Source organism: Syngnathus acus, chromosome 13, assembly GCF_901709675.1.
Source record: "Syngnathus acus chromosome 13, fSynAcu1.2, whole genome shotgun sequence".
Classification (NCBI taxonomy): domain Eukaryota; kingdom Metazoa; phylum Chordata; class Actinopteri; order Syngnathiformes; family Syngnathidae; genus Syngnathus; species Syngnathus acus.
In genome coordinates this window covers 9,810,123-9,827,539 of record NC_051098.1, presented here as the reverse complement: position 1 = coordinate 9,827,539, position 17,417 = coordinate 9,810,123, and the positions used below count along the sequence as shown (strand labels likewise).

General features: G+C 41.8%; 1 protein-coding gene and 1 long non-coding RNA gene across 3 annotated transcripts; one reads left to right on the top strand and one right to left on the bottom strand.

Moving 5' to 3' along the window:
* The first annotated feature begins 908 nt into the window (after positions 1-908).
* LOC119133021 (large neutral amino acids transporter small subunit 4-like) lies at positions 909-17,387 on the top strand. 2 transcript variants are annotated; one of them, XM_037268643.1, is made up of 15 exons: positions 909-1,086; positions 3,049-3,270; positions 5,459-5,678; positions 5,752-5,807; positions 5,908-5,984; positions 11,314-11,406; positions 11,545-11,678; positions 11,784-11,995; positions 12,583-12,726; positions 12,993-13,010; positions 13,250-13,376; positions 13,512-13,644; positions 14,302-14,375; positions 14,680-14,803; positions 14,899-17,387. In XM_037268643.1, the coding sequence occupies exons 2-15, from the start codon at positions 3,111-3,113 to the stop codon at positions 15,058-15,060; spliced, it is 1,734 nt and encodes a 577-aa protein (XP_037124538.1). In that variant the 5' UTR covers positions 909-1,086; positions 3,049-3,110; the 3' UTR covers positions 15,061-17,387. The 2 variants fall into 2 exon arrangements, with proteins under 2 accessions (XP_037124538.1, XP_037124539.1); XM_037268644.1 differs by lacking the exon at positions 12,993-13,010 and having other exon boundaries at positions 910-1,086.
* On the bottom strand, positions 4,730-5,572 carry LOC119133024. The gene is made up of 3 exons (XR_005100034.1): positions 5,436-5,572; positions 5,187-5,281; positions 4,730-5,075 (listed from the first exon to the last, which is right to left on the bottom strand). It is a non-coding gene; the product is annotated as an uncharacterized LOC119133024 (long non-coding RNA).
* Positions 17,388-17,417: the final 30 nt, after the last annotated feature.

The window sequence follows — 17,417 nt, the reverse complement described above, 5'->3', positions numbered from 1 at the left end:
AGCTTTCAATATTTCTACAACTCAAATGATACTTTCTATATCAGTCGGGGAAGATGTTACCCCACTAATGTTATTGCAGCAGCATGTCGGCTGATTGGTTCTGATGTACCTCGCCCCCGTCCAAATTCAGCATGAGTAAGCTCCAGCCCACCTTTGTCCAAAATTTACAAGTACATACAGTAGTAAATTAGAATGGGCGCTAGGTGTCGCCCTACAAAAGTCTCAAGACTGGCAAAGCGTCCACATTCACGTCCTTCTTAGAAGTTCAACTTCGGTGTGACATTTCGAGTCAAACGTGAGTCCATTTATAACACACGTGCACATGCAAGTGCTCGTGTATCTATCTTATACTCCTTATGTGATAAAAGTTCATTAACCTTCAGGTAACCTTAAAGTATCAACGGTAGCCATTATATTTTATTTCTAAGATGGTTTGAATACACTCAAGTGTCATTAGTTCACGTTTTAATGGCTTTAAGATTACAGCTCTGAATAAACTTGAGACATCTGCAAACTTATCAGTTTTCTTTATTTTGCCATTTAGGCTGAGGAAGATTCATTTTTATTGTTTAAGCTACTGGCAACGTAACTCCCAAATGTAAATATCGTAATTTGGAACATGCATCTGCAGGGAAATAAATAGTCAACAAATGGCAAGTATTCCTTGTCGAGCTACCCAAGGGCCTCATAATTACGTGATAGGTGAAGTTTAATGCACTATATGAATAGCAGTATAAAACGATTCTCAACAGCTATCAAGTGATGTTTACTCCAACGTCTTTTTCTAGCAAGACTACAGCTGAGGAACAAAGCACGTGGAGGACTGGCGCTCTCTGATTGGCTGAGGTTTGCCTTTAGCACAGCCCTCCTCCAATAGGAAGGCGATGTTGTTTGTGCAGCGTCTCTGCGACCGCTATATAATGTCTGCAATGACAAGGGAATGGAGAAACTTGCTAAAAGAACGACCACACGTCCTACGTGTTAACTTTGAACTCGACCAGATCGTTGACAGACGTCTGGACGCAAAGAGGCGAATTGGACTGAACACCGCGGACTGTCTTTGTCCCTGAAGCCGCATACACTCAGGTGGGTCGCCGCAACCGAGGATGCTCTGACTCACTCACCGCATCTCACTAGAAAGAGGCTGCAAAAGAGTTTGCCTATTTTCTCGAACATTCCACTCTAATGTATGATAGCAAATATAAAGTACAATGAGCCTCGTATTTTGTTTGCTATTCGGCGAAGAACAATGGCACTAATAATTACATTAAGGTTTAGCCAATTCTCTCTTTATATCGTCATACTATTTTGACAGTCGAATATGTTTTATGCTATAACGTGGAATGGGAGCAGAATTTCTTCACGTTCTTTTATTTTATTTCCATTTGGCAGCGTTGGCTACTTTTCCTTTACAGTTGTTGTTCCGAACAGCTGAGCGCTACTTAGTAATGTACTGATAACCAAGGTGCTCAAAATTACATTGGATAAATCCGGTTAGTAATATAGTTATAGAAATAAAAGCTCTAATTACGTGAATGGAAAATGATTGCTACATATAGTATCGTCCTTTACTAGTCCTTGTGTGTTTTTAAAACAATTAAACATAAACGGCATCTTATGGCATATATATAGTTGTCATTTTAAATGTGCAAAATGTAAAAAAATAAAAGTTTTATTTTGTAAGCGGAAGCGTAGTGTACTTGTTCACCGGACACCTGGCCGCTTTTTTAAAGCGCGGTGCGAGAGACGCAAATAGTGTGAGGAGGGGCGGACATGCAGTCCAGTTCTGACCAGTTTTGGGGGTTCTGAGTCTGACTTTGTCTTTATTGTCGTCGTCATGTTGGTGTTGATATTGTGGAGACTTACTCCGAAACAACACCAATGCATCCTAAAATATCTAGTACAGGCGTGGCTATACTTAGGCTTAGTGATGATTGACGGAAGTTTGCGTGGATGCAAAACAAAACATTAAAAGGGGAATTTAACAACATGTAGTTTTTTTTTTTTATATGTGCAAATGTGTGAGACAACAATTTTCTGTTACCTTCGTAAATTCAAACATGCCGTTTCAGCTCGACAACTAAAACGTATGTGATTTATTCACAAAGGTAGCTGGAGATTTCTTTTGTGTTGATGTTTTTTTTTTTTTTTTTTTTAAATATTGTTTTGACGTGCACATTGTCCTCGTTTAAGTGTTTACGTCTTTTACATCACATACAATACCAATAAGGACATTTCAAGATCCCCGAATAAACAATCTCGCGCCGTGCTGGTTCAAACCGGATAGAACTGGTGTTGCGTTCACGTGCTATCGTTTTTTTCACAGTCAAGAATTGAGGATCTAAATTAAAAACGGTCTTTGTCAAAATAGAAAACGTCCAATTTGATATAGCTTTCAGTTTTAAGATCATGTATCAAATTAATTCGTGTTAAATACATTGTCGTGACGAAGAATTGTCGTAAAAAGGCAATTGTCTAGCCTTTTAAAATTCCGACAGTATTTTTAAACCATATTAGGTGATTTTAGATGTTGCATTATATCTACAATAGTTTTTAAAAATATATATTTACGATTAAAAATATATCTGGGGAAAGTCTATCTTGAATCAGAACCATTTGTACTTCCTATTAGATGTTTGCAGCATCCTCACGTGCGGCTGCTTCGTTTACTATGTACATTTTAACCAATAGACGAAGAGCTATTGTCACCACGCTCCAATCAGATGTCTTAAGGGTGGGGCGTCTCTCTGTGCGCGGATGGGGTTGACACGCCCACAGCGCTCAGCTGTTCTTCCCTTGTCTGTACATCAGCTTGAGGAAGGAACAAAAGCACAAGGATGCGTCCCTGCCATTTTCTCCAAGTACTTTTACTATTCAGTCCCACGGCTTCTTAAAACAGACTGCATTTTAAGTTATGTCAGGGATGACAATTTTCCAACACGTACGTGCACCATAACTAGTATAATATTCAATGAGCATTTTTTAATAAATTAATCAACAACATTTGTTTTAATTTGTTCCCCCCCCTCAACTTTTTTAATCATCCAGGTGTTATAGCCTCCCTTCCTCCTCTCCTGTCAGACAAGTGAAGCACCCCCACTTTGGTTGTGATGGCTCCTACCTTGGCCACGGCTTTTAGCCGCCGTTGGTGGATGGCGGTGACGGCGGTCATCGAGAACCTGCTTTTCTCTGCTGTGCTCCTGGGTTGGGGATCCCTGCTCATCATGCTCAAGTCAGAGGGCTTCTATTCCTACCTCTGCAAAGCACCAGGTAATCTTAATTTTGTGTTACAAAAAGCATCAAGTCTCACGATTGTTTCAACATCATGAACAAAAGTCTACATTTAGGAAATAAAAGTTTCATAATGGCAATAGTTTGAGCCTGGCACAAATGAATATATGGATGACTGTTTCTCTGCAAAATCCTCTCAGAAGAAGCATGAGTGAACCCAAACCATACCTATTTGAATATAATGTGTGATTTTTATCATGTGACAGAGTGACACAAAAGTGGATTTAAGTACTTACTGGCCTTTTTACCACACTATTTTTAGACCACCCTCTCCTGTGATAAACAGGATGTGTGACCACACCTTGAGTGTCTTTAGAGACCCTACTGAATGGTGCTTTTGCTGAGTGTTGAAAACTAAGCACACACAACGACTGGTTGTTTTTAGGGGAAAGTTGAGGATTCTTTGGAAAAAAAATAAATTTGATGACCAAGCTCAAAATTTCAGAAGATTTAGCATTCGCACCAACTCTAAAACTGCAGTTGGCTCAGATTAACGTTTTTGGCGGATTCTTTCCTCGCCCTTTCGCGGTCACACGTGTGGAGAGGTCCTCCATAAAAAAAAAAAAATGTGTTTGCTATTCATTGTACCATGCAGAAATGTTGGTCAGATAAAGTAAGTCAACAAAAGGCTGCAGGAATGATTCATCGTCTTTAGACATTTGCGAATTACTTGCTTTCCCGAGCAGTTGTTTTTGAAGTTGCACTGAATGAGGCCATTCATTCTCGCAGCCATGTTTTTGTCCTTGTAAGAGTAACTGATGAAAGTAGGGCGCTCATTTGTAAATATGTATGGTCTGGACTAAGAGACTGCACATTGTCATCATTGTGTAAAAGAATCATGCCAGTGTGTTTGTGTTAAAGTTCACACTATTCATTGCTGACTTATTTGAATGGATTTAATTCAGGTGATCAACCTGAATGGATTATTCATTCTTAGTTAATGACCTTTGTTACCCCTATGACCTTCCTAACAGCCTTTAATCAGCAGTTTTTCCCTTTACAAAAATAATCAGGTCAGGAAGAACCACTTTTTATCTCGAGTCTCACTATAGTCACCGTATCTTGTTGTCCTCCTGAGAATTTGGCAAACACAAGTTCCCCACACCCAAGACAGAAACAAAGGGGAGTGAGGTTCACTTGTGTAACATGTTGCCATCAAAACTGTTTTCATGTAATCCCATCATATTTGCACAGCAATGTTTAAATATTCATGGAGCAAAGCCTCTGTTCAATTGCAAAAATATAACCAGAGAATTTCCTCTGGCATAAACTGTCCACATGATCCTAAGTGGAAAATGAATGAAAATAAGTACAGCTATTTTCTTAAATGTATATATTTGATCAAACTATAGTTCCTTTTTCTTCTGCAAATCATAAAAACTGCATAGACTTGGCTGTGGCTTCATAGCATGAAGGTGAAAAAAAAACCCACTGGAGCGGTTGTTCAAAACCTGTTTATTTTTTAACCACTGTTTAAGTGTATTTAACCAACAGTTAATTTGAATGGAACATGAACAAAATGAGGAATATATTGGCACTAACCAGTGACCACATGATTAACTTTGATGATGCCTTTAACTAACAACTATGATTTGAGCAAATAATCGTGTTTTGAACAACCAGGGCCCTGATGACTCAGTCATTTTATTCCCCTGTCCCTCATGACGATTAAAGTACAAAACTGCTGAGTCCTTCTGTTTTGTTTTGACGACAGTTTGAGTCCAAGCAGATCGAGGTGAACGAGTTGTTTTTCTACGTCAGCCCTTGCTGGTTGGCGCACCAGTCTGTTGATGCAGTCCAGTAGGGCAGATGAACAAAAATAGAGCACACGTGTTGAGTGTTGATTCCACTACTGGGAAGCAGGCGGGCGGGAGGCTGGGCATGCAGAGGTTTACCATTCTTGGAGCTTGTTGACTCGGGACGTGCTGTTACTTCGGTGGTCTGTTTACGTGACCCTTGGATCACTTGGCATTTTTGATCAGCAGCACAGCTTTCAAGAGAAGGAGGAAGAATGTATTGAATGATAATATAAGACGAGATGGCTATGGACAAAAATTGAAGTGAAAAGGATGATAATTATTATTATTTTTACAGACTGCCACAATATCAACACATTAAATAAAATATTCATTCCGATGTCTCACCTTTTAATTTTCTCTTCATCCAGAGAGCAACAGCTCCAACTTGACTCTCGCCAATACGTCCGACGCCGAGGCGTCCGATGCCGAGGAGTACCTGGAGATGAACGGCTGGCAAATCTGCAAGGACCAAGATGAGATGCTGAACCTGGCCTTCACAGTGGGCTCCTTCCTGCTGTCCGCCATCACCCTTCCCATGGGCATCGTCATGGACAAATACGGGCCGCGAAAGCTGAGACTTCTGGGAAGGTGAGTCGAGACACGACCTTGTTCACTGAGTGTCTATTTGACATGTTCACATGCAATGACTTTGATTTTCCAGTGGCTGCTTTGCTTTCTCCTGCCTCCTCATCGCCTATGGAGCCAGCGATCCCAACAGTATGTACAAGCGCTTACGCCAACTTTCAATCCCAGTTGACATCTACCTTCTATGGTGACTCTACAACTGTCTGGTCCATTAATTGGTTTTCTTTTGCAGATCTGTCCATCCTGATCTTCTTTGCCTTGGCCATAAATGGATTCGGAGGCATGTGCATGACTTTCACTTCTCTGACGGTAAGATCACTTCTATGATTTCTTATTTATTAATCTTCAGGAAGATTGGACGGGTCATGAAGTCAAAGCAAAATGCCAAATAGAACCACCAGTCTAAATTTATCGCTACCAAGGACTTTGTGTTTTCATCAGAATGGAGACATTTGTCTGACAATACAAAAGTTTGAATGGTGTCTAACTATTTGCCTTACCTTAAAGAAATTCATACCGTAATTTTTCGAGAATAAACCCCCCCCCCCCCCAGAACTCACATAAGATGCAAACCAAAACAGATCACCATGGAATCTCCTCCTTGAAGATACACAGCTGCTGTATCCTTGGCCATTTTTCACTCCGACATTTGCAGACTACAGTACATCCAACGGGGAACTGTATTCACAAACTATTAGCATTCTCTCCTGGTGGAAAATTGATACTGCAGTCAAGCTTTGGGCACTTGCTATACAGTAATAGGTGAAAAAAATGCAGTTTCTTCCCTAAACAAATATACACTCACACAATTTTGCCTTTAGTTTTTTTTTTTTTTTGCAACAAAAAAATTGTTCTCCTTGAGAAATGATGGTACACAGCAAATGCCTATGCAGTGTGTACATAAGTACACATGTATAAACATGAGCATCGTCTACGAGTGTACTCTGAGTGGTGGTGCGGCTACGGAAGCAAATGGAAGGATGGGAGTGGATGGATCAGAGAAGCCAACGCGGTCAGAGTGAACCCATCAGTCAGATAAAAGTGCTGCATCACAGGAGAGGCCACAAGAGAGCCAGCGTAGAAAGAAGCACGTAATCTATTATTCACTGCAACTTGGCTGCTCTGTCTGGTGGCCAAAAAAAGAGCTTTGCTCATGACTATTTCATCACTACTGTACATCATAGTTGTGCGTGTTGGTGATAAGCCACATTAATATTCCACTTTGCCGCTGAAGAGATAAACAGGAAGCCGCAAAGTTGGTGTGTATTTATACACGTACATGCGTGTCCCCACCCACTCTTCATGTCTCCTGCTCAGGTTGCTCTGCAGGTTTTTACCACCCTCACTTGTCTGAGGTTGTTTTTGTTCATCTCCAATTACAGTTAGTCTGTTTTCAAGGCCAGACATGCTTCCAACGGTCATGACGTCCTGTTGTGCATATGAGTGTGTATGTGTGTTTATGAGGCAACACCCCAAGCTTTCAGCAAAGTGAGTTATAGCTCCCAGCCAGTTGTGTGTTTGTATTGCTTCATGCGTGGCATGTCAAGATTATTTGTTGTTTCCAGGAAAAGCAGGCAGTGTCAAAACAACCCTGATGTTGCATATCACTTTTTATATGTTATGAAATGTGAAGGAGAGCCCTTCAAACCACGCTTATGAAGCCCGTAAAAATTCAGCTCCTCACTCACTCGCCTTTAGACCTCGTCTGCATTTCCATTGGTTCTTTGTCCTCTTTGTCTGAGCTTTCCTCACTTATTGTTCGGTGTGTCCTTCCTGGATGAGAAAACAGGGAGTGCTTGTCCGCCTCTAAACACACCTGAGAGAGTTTTGAGCATGTGTAGTATCTGTGCATGCGGTACGAAAGTCCCCCTGATTCTCTCCCTCGGCACGTGTCGGAGCACCTCTTGCTTCCTGACTTTGGTATCTCCACTCCGAGGCATTTCTCTGTCTCTATCTAATTATTCCAATCATAGTTTCGCTTACGCACGCGCCGTCTCCTTGATGGAGGTGGTGGGTGTGAGTTGCACACAGAGAACAGCTTGTGGTTTGTTTCTAGAGTGCCGCAGATGAAAGAAAATATGTCGAAAGGATGAAAAGAGTGTCAGCTGCAAGGGCGAGTGGCAATTTGAGATGGGAGCTGGCAAGACGGAGCAGCAGTCGCTGAGATCAGCCTCGTGTGGATGAGACTTGGTGGATGGGTGCTACTTCGGCACGCACATAGGCCGCACCACATTGGGTATTGATGGAGGGACTACAAAAGTGGCCATTAGTTGCACTCAGGAGCATCCCTTGCGCTAAGATTAAAAAAAAAAAAGTCACACGCTTCTGGGATCGGCTTAAATCATGTCATCATTAAAATGTTGGAGCGCAACGTGATGTTGGGGCGATAGCCAGTCTGCGGTGTGTCAGCTGTTGTTTGCTGATCTTCCAACTCGCTTGGCTGCACTTTATGATGGATGGAACGGAGACGTATGCTGTGTGTCAGGTCAGGACCGGTCTGAGCTGGTTCTCAATGGCGCATTGGCAAGCAGCAGAATTTCCACTGGCTGCAGCAAACCCTCTTCCTTCTTTCGTTTCCCTCTTGGTTGCTCTTAAAAGGCTTCGCTCCTTGTTTTCCCTTTCAGCCTGCCTGCTGCTTGTTTGGTCATTTCCTAGTCAACTTGGGGAAACTCTCATGATGAGTCTTCTTTTTCAAAGTTCAGCACACTCTTTTGTCCAGAGTTGCAAAATATGTCATTGAAAATCGTGTCACGGAATGGTCACTTGCGCAATTCCTAAAAGTTCCAATAATCGAGTAGAGTTCAGAGTAAATTTCAAACAAATTTTTTCATGAAATGATTCCATTTCCTCACTTCATCATTGCTTTTATTAATTTTCATACTTTTTAGACTTTCTTCATCATTTCTATCGCTAATTTTTGCAACTCTGGACAACCTGCCAAAATACCATTGGTGTGGTGATGAAGATTTTCTAAATACCTGTGTGGTGGGGTGAGCCTCTTTATGACAGCCAATGTCCATCTGCACCTGACACTAACCAAACCCAGGCATCGAACCGTGATCTTATCTGCATGTGACTTTTTGGAAACTAATATAGACCTTACATGGCTGTCCAAACACTGAGTCCATCATTGTGTACACTTCCACTCTCTGCTTGGATACACTGACCTCAGAGCTAACAAAAGAGCTATTCAGGGAAGGTGGAAGAGTCATAGTTGGTGGCTTGGTAGGCACGCTTATCTTTGCTGTCTCCATTTGTTTGCAAGATGCACATTCTGGTATTTATTTGTCTTACAAATGAGATTCATGCGTGTATTCAAGTGAAATGTAAACACAAGACAGGAGGGCTGGTTGATATGCTGACCAGGTGTTGATCTACTTGTACTGTGTGTTGCCATTCATCACTAGATCTCAATTGATTTAATTTTGTCAATGTGAAGGTTTCTGCCCACAACTCTTGCGCAACGTCAAGTACACTAGCAACAGTGAAAATCAATCACAACACAGTCACAGCAAATTGTCACACAGTTTTACATGGCAAATTGTCACTTGTTGTTTTTCATTTCAATTTTACACATTAGAGTTTCTATTATTATTTTGTGATATAACTTTTTTTTAATGCAACCTCAAGGGTGAAACTTCAAATTCACTGTACTGCACCATTTAGAATGATAAGTGGCATTCTCATTATTATGCCAGCAAAAAAAAACATCACTCTGCACTACAGCTCAACATCTCCATTTCTTTTGTGATCCACACATCCAGTCGGCTAACCATGTGATTTTGGAAACAGTGGTCTCAGCACCTGACTTATGACGCACAACCACTACCCCCACCCAAAAACCTCTTGTCGCCACCTTGTTTCTTTTACGGGCTGTAAATGAGATGAGGTGGCAAACATGCTGTGTCACACATCACAAGGAGTTGAAGCCGGTCTGGACATGCTCCAACAGAAACAGCAACCCCCCCCTCCCTGTTTTTTTTGTTTTTTGTTCAGGCACTCCTCCACTCGTGATTTGGTTGTTTTTGCTTACTCCCTGACAAAAGACTGCCAGTGGCAATATCGCTTCTTTGAAATGAAACCAACGACTTGTTTTCTCTCCATCCATCCATTTTCTGTTCCTCACAAGGCCTATCTCAGCTAACTTTGGGCAGTAAATAATAGGATACAGAGTTCAACTGTGAAATTTAAAATTCTGATTTAAAATCAAATTAGCTGTTTTCCCACTTTGGCTGCATATATTTTTTTTAGATGATGATCTTTTTATGAGTCTCCGTTGGAATTAATTAAGTATAGCCTATGTATAGTTGTATTTTGTGTGGAAAGGGGCCTCTTCTGGTTCATGTTTATTGAAATAAACACTTTATGACAATGCATGCAAATTATTCCAGAAAGCAAGTTGTGAAATATAAATACAAAGCACACAGCAGACTGGGTAGAGTTGTGACTAACAGGAAAATGAGGAACCAAGAGTGCCCGAGTGTTTTTTTTCTGAACTCATTTATTTCTATGTGTTGGCCTTGATTATTCCTGCTGACTACCTCAAGTATGCTGAGCTGGACACATGCTGAGCAACTTTGTGTGTCCTCCCCACTAAGTGGGCTAAAGGTTGTTGTGTATCTTATCCCAGTATAAGTGGGTTGTCCTCAAACCAATCATAACTGCATTCCACAAATGAGTTTTATGGATATTCTTTATTTTAGAAGTGATGCGATGTGAAAAATCGCACCTCCGTGGTGAAAATAAACAACAGATGATAAAGAACGTATTTGTTCAAATGTTTTGACAGTGTCCTTCAAGGAAAGCTGTGCTTGTACCTGCATGTCCCTGCTGGCTTTTACGCGACAGCAGGAATGTGTTCCGACCTTTTGACACATTTGTTATGGACTTCTTCAAGAGGGTTGTTTACAGTGAGGCATATTTTGAAGAACAGTGTGTGCAGAGGGCCATGATGCAAGGCAAAAGAAACTCTCTGTTGCATTTTAAATGGTGGTGGCAAAACACGGCTAGATTATTTTACAATGCATTGCATTTTTAATAGGGATGTGCCCTCCACTGGTCACCGATGTTAAGCGGCAGGATGTTGCCCAATGTGTTTATTGTGTGTAGTTGTCAGGGGAAATAGCGCAGGTTATAGGAGGTTAGATTCAAGTCAGCGAGCTCAACCTCAAAGGCAAATAGCCTTCTCTTGCAAAAGCTGCAATGATGCTTGAATAGCAGTGCTTCACTTTGATCCACACTTTTTTGAAAGTGATTTCATCCGATTGTCCTTTGATCACATTTGATCATTCCCCAACTATTCATTGCTTCTTCTAATTCATGGATATCTTTAAAATGACTAAAGTCATATGTGCTTTTACACAGAAGTGTCAGATCCAGGTCCAGAAAGTAAAAGCCATGCCACATTTTTTCTTTAGCCATAGGTGCTTCTAGTCAACCAAGCAGCAGGTACAATTCAGATTTAAAATATAGCGAGCTAGCTCCTTTACCTGACGGTTGATTAGAAGCAGATAGCCAAACTGTGGCAAGGTTTCTACTTTCTGGACCTGTACATGTTCTCATATCATCTTTAATGTACTCCCCCCAACTCCTTTATATGCTCAATGGTGTTTTCTGCTTTTATTCCTTTATTTCTCAGTTACCCAACATGTTCGGAGACCTCAGGTCGACTTTCATTGCCTTGATGATCGGATCGTACGCCTCCTCTGCTGTTACTTTCCCAGGCATTAAGGTAACTCAGGCTGCCACCAAAGTCAACTATGAGAGGAGCCGTAGCAACAATTCTTGCATTGCACGTCATTCGATTGTGCAGATGTATCGCCCCGTTTTTAGACGCGGTCATTACCATTGTCTGTCTCCCTGTCTTTAGGTGATCTATGATCTGGGTGCTACCTTCATCTCTATCTTGCTGGTTTGGGCCGCTTGCGCCTGTCTGGTCTTTCTTAACTGCTTCGTCAACTGGCCCCTGGAACCCTTCCCCGGCCCAGAGGACATGGACTTCACGTAAGAAACATGCCACACACTCTTATGGCCCAATTACAATTAAATATGATTTATTATTGGTCATCATCTTTGACACTCTCCTGTTGACACAATTCCCTCCCACAGAGTAAAGATCAAATTTAGCTGGCTGGGATTCGACCACAAGATCACAGGGAAGCAGTTTTACCGTCAAGTCACCACCGTGGGGCGCCGTCTGAGTGTAAGCAACTCGATAAAGCAGCAACAGCCGCCTTCCAAAGACCTCGGTTCGCAGGACGCCAGCAAGATGTGCCTGTCCACTGTTGATCTGCAAGTGAACTGCAAGCCCCAAGAAGAGGGTAAGTCTATAAATGTGCAATTTTGTCAGAAATTCATACAGCACAGAGAATAAATAGTTGTCACACCTGCTTCACAATTCTGACGTCAGGGTTTGAATCCTGAAGCAATCCAGCTAATTGTGACGTTCCAGCATTTGCAAATCCATTTGCGTGAGAGGCACACAAAACACCTTATTAACTATGAATAAACAATGTGTTCCAACTTTGTGAAAATACAACAGGACAAAGGCTTTCACATATCCCACAGTCACATACAAGACACAATATACAAATTCATGGTTATGTACAAAGCAGCCACACACAACGTTTGACAGACAAAAGCATACAAATGCATAAGTCCGGTGACGTATTTATAGTCATCCGCCACAGCAGAAATGGTTCTGTGCAGAGAACAGACGAAATGAATAAATCATGTGTCGCCAAAAGACATTTTGAGGTGTGACACGGTGATTGCATATGCAACGTTATCTTCTTTTCGATGCAGCGCATGAACCTCCACTCGCCACGACCAGGAACTTGAGTCTGGCCAGATATTAAAATAGACGACAGAGATGTGATCTCGCTCTCCGCTGTCATTTCTTGTGTAGCCCAGACATTCATGAGGAGTGTGTTGAGCCCCATCTTCCTCCTGAGCCTCATCACCATGTGTGTCACCCAACTGCGCCTCATCTTCTACATGGGGGCTATGAACACAATTCTGGATTCGCTGACGGAGGGAGACCTCAGCACGGGTGTGTGTTCGCACTCATGCTTTCACACAGCTTGATGGTGGTAACCCCCCCCCCCCCCCCTTTGAGTGTCTAGCCACTAATTTCTTGCACTGTATGTGTGTTTTTAATCACTTAACGAAGTCTATGCTGACACTGTAGCGCCTAACAATCTTCTCTCTCACTCAGCTAATCTGTTGTTTCTGGTTAACACCCCTCCTTGTTTCCTCTTCTCCGTGTCTTGCTCTTTGCTCTTGTCCTGTCATGCGGCCTTCCTGTTGCTGTTGCAGTGGAAAGGATGCAAGTGGGTAAGAGACCTTCAGCCAACCATTACAAAAAAAACTAACACCAGTGCTTTTCAGTTCCCTTCCTCAGCTGTCTCACTGTTGTGAAATCACGTCTGACTAAAAAGCAATGTGGCCATAACCTAAAAATAAACCCACTGTGATGTCAACCCATTCTGTTCTTTTGCCCTAAAAATCTTGACTACACTTTAATAATGCAAAGCATATTTATAACTTTGGCATCACTGTTGTCTGTCTCTCAGTAAGCACGTACACATCCATCTTCGGCGTGCTCCAGCTATTGTGTCTGGCCACCTCCCCTGTGATTGGCTACGTCATGGACTGGAGACTGAAAAACTGTGAGGATGAAAATGACAAGTGTACCGTAAGGTGAGACATGACATATCTAGTTGGCACCTGAAGAAGCCAAAGTCAACCAAAATGATTCATTCTTTGGGATATTTTTGAATTTTGATGATTAATAAATTCAGTATAAATCTAACTTGCTTAACTGTTAACCATCAGGGAGCCTGGCCAGCCTCGTCGACCAGGCAAAAAGATTCAGAAGATAATCAACTCCACCCGAGCCTTCATCTTCACCAACCTACTTTTGGTGTGCTTTGGAGTCACTTGCGTCATGCCCAGCCTCCCACTTCAGGTACGTGCACAAAAACACGAGTCAACAGAATTGTTTTTTCTGAATCCCATAGTTCCATAATGAGCATGTTCTGTGCACACTTTAAGAATAAAATGTTGGGACAAAGTTAATCAATCAGGTTAGACCACACCCCTTAGTCCCCTTCTTTCTTCATTTTATCAAGGCAGTCGGGAAAGTTTGGAGAGTGCACTTTTTGTTACAATTTTGCCCAAATCACAAAGTACACAATAGTACATAAAGGCACACTAAGATGAGCTTGGTGTGAAAGAACTTAAAAAGACAGCCTTAAACTCAACCCTATGAAACCGCTTTGGAGAACAGTTTTGTGTGAGCCACATCCTCTTCCAAAAACCATGCATTCTCAGAGCTCGTCTCACAAAACGGGGCACATGATGTTCCTTTTTTTCCCTCGTTGGCCAGCTGTTAGAAGCCTTTTGTCCATATGGCCTACATTATGTCCTTGCATGTTGTGAAACTGAGAGCTGGAGAGATTTTATAGTAATCTAGCGACATCTAGTGGATTAAATACATACGGAACCACATTTGTTAGATTTCAATTTCTTGAAGATGTGAGCCTGTTCTTTCATGTGATCTTCTGCAACCACTGACCTGGTCATTAATAGAAAACGTGTGTGTGGCTTTGTTGTTGTTTTTCAGATTTTGTCTTTCGTGCTTCATACAATTGTCAGAGGCTTCATCCACTCTGCAGTTGGAGGCCTTTACGCTGCTGTGTAAGTGTGTGTGTGTGATGTTTAGTGCTGTAATACACATGCGATTCTAGCAAAACCTGTACATCCACCTTTTTGATACCCTTAGTCCCTTTAGTGTGAGTCTGGATACTTCAAATGTCTGTTAAACTGGGGACACTGGATTCAAATACAAGCAGGAATCTCAAGTACATACATATTGGCATATGAGGAACCTTCATGATCTGGGTCAAGCATTAGTTACCCATATATACTACATCGGAGACTATAAATTAACTATGCTGATATTTTATTATACTCTGAACTATTATGTTTTTTTTGCCTGCAGGTACCCATCCTCTCAGTTTGGCAGTCTTACAGGAATGCAGTCTTTGATCAGCGCTCTGTTTGCCCTGCTCCAGCAGCCTCTATTCATGGCCATGGTGGGACCCCTGGAGGGAGACCCCTTATGGGTAAGTAAGCCCATGGGTGAATATAGTACAGTAAAAAAAAAAAAACACATTAATCCTCATCAGGGTGTGACAAGCTCAACTTCATGTGTCTTCAGGTGAACGTGGGCCTCTTGGTGCTGAGCATGCTGGGATTTTGCCTGCCCGTTTACCTGCTGTTTCACAGCCGACACCTCCAGCGCCTCAGAGACGAGCGCGACGACGACCCAAAGATCTTCGTCAAGCTGGAAAACAGCAACAAGATTGAGGCCTTTGTTTAGAGCGAGCGCTGAAAGAGGATGATTTCCACAAACTTGATAGGATGAACTACTCAGAGGACGAAAAAAAAAAAAAAAGAGACTGGACAGGAGTCGCGGAGGTCACTTGCCTCTTGGAGGAACTCCATACCGTTTCTGTACTGCCTCTCTGGGTTTGAACATGCACACGTTCACAAACACCTGTGTGTTCCCTGCACAACTGCATAGTTTCACCATCACTGACATTGTACACTGTGACAAAGTGGATATACACAAACACAGGCATGGCGCATGTCATTTCAAGTTCCCCCGGTAGTACCAACAAAAGTGAGCGGTAAACGGACAGAAAGCAAGACTCGCTGTGACGAGACATCCCGTTCAAGTTTTTTTTATTTTTCAAATCATCCAGACATTGTTTTCGCTCAGCCCATTACAAGAAAATGGAAGTAGAAGAGCATACCCACATGGAAAGCCCAATAGAAGATTAAATGAGTATTGGGATTTTAAAGAAAGCACACAAGTATAGAAAAACATGAAGTTGAGGACTTCTACTTTGGGACTGGTGTGCTCACACATAACTAAAGTGAGTCCATTTTCCACCCTGATAGATAGGTGATGTGGCTCAAATATGCTTTTCCTGCGCTTCACCTTGAGGGCATTAAAAAGAATCCCCAGGCAGCAGAATTAGTAGCAAATCAGTGGTGCAAATATGTCATGCTGACATCACGCAAAGTAATGAAAATGTGTCCGCTGCCTATTGAAGACTGCTGGCCCTTGCTTTGTCGTGTTCAAACTTCCCTGTCTGCATATGTGGCATCACCGCATTATATTCAAATTTAAACAGTCTCTTTTTTGTTCTTTTACATGTTTTGCGGGATGTTGTGAAATCTGATGATTTATATATATGTTACAAAAAAAACAACCATGGTGTGTTTAGGAAAATCAGACATGGAAAAAGATGCAATGTTGGTGTGGTATAGTGGTGGAGCATCACCACACCATTTGTTAGTGTGGCTTTGCTGTAGCAATAAGTGCCTCTGTGAGATGCCAAAGTCAGTCAACACGCTCACACACACGTTTACATTTTTAAGGTACTCTGTATCTAATTGTTTTAAATGCGCTCCTCAGTGCAGCACTAAAGCGCACCACCTGCATATTTCCTTGATTTTTATTCCTTCTGTATTGATATAAATGTAAGTGTAAAACCAAGGGAAAAACGTCCCAATTAAGACTGAATGCGGAATAGGATCCAAAGTGAGGAAAATAATTGCAGGTGTTTTCTGACAATCCTAAGATGTGTCCTGCCTGGCATGAACTCACAGAGGCACTTTCCAAAAGAGTGCCTCTCTGTATATGTGCAAACGATGGAAGCAGTGGAACTACACAAGACTTGTCTCACGACTTTGGTTTCCATCTTTTACTTCCATTCATGCTGCCGTCTGTCTATCTGTCTGTCCGTCCACAAATGACTTCTAATGCCTGAGCTGAGAGACGAGCCTCTGCCCCGTTAGCGGCTTCCCATTAACGACATGGTGAGAGACAAATGGCACACGTTGCACTTTAGACGCCCTAGAATGGACCTCCGTTGTGTATTTCCGAATAGTTTTGCTCCTGTTTGTGGCACAAACAATGCTCGGCTGCTGGCTGGTGGTGCATGACACCAAAGAATGTAAAAAAAAAAAAAAAGAAACTATGGGAACAGATAGACAAACTATTTTTTATAAATGCTTGTAGAAGAATAGATTTCATGAACATTATTTTGGATTTATGTGTAGGGCACAATATGAGTCTTGTCTCTCAGCTCAAGAAATGTCCCACTAGACAAGATGGAGGACATAGTAAATGCATGCGAACTTACAGAATTCTCAGTGGCTATATTTCCGTGAACATATTTTGAAATTTTCTGCTGGGTCTTTTCACAGCATGCGCCGGTGCTATATTTATGCGAATGTGACTTCTGACACAATTTTATAATCTTCTCGCACATACAGATACTTAGTGCGAGAAATAGGAGAGCAACTTAAAGATAATTCATTTTCACGTTAATATAGCCATTGTTTTTCAAAGGAGAGTTTTTTTTCTTGATGTGTCTGCTCTGGATCTGAGAGAATGAGGTTATTTTTACACTCTTATTCTGTTTCAACCAATAGTAAACCCAGTTTTCATCCACAAACAAAGTTTTGTACTATTCAAACATTGTGTGCACAGAAATGTCATGCAACCAGTGCGTCTTAAGTTACTGTCATAACCTCACATGGCACTACATTCTAATGATTACACCCTGTTTTCAAAGAACTGATGAGCGTTGACTTGGTTGGCAAAATGTATTTACTCCCAATCAGGATTTAAGGGGAAAAAAATCAGCATCCCCCCCCCCACCC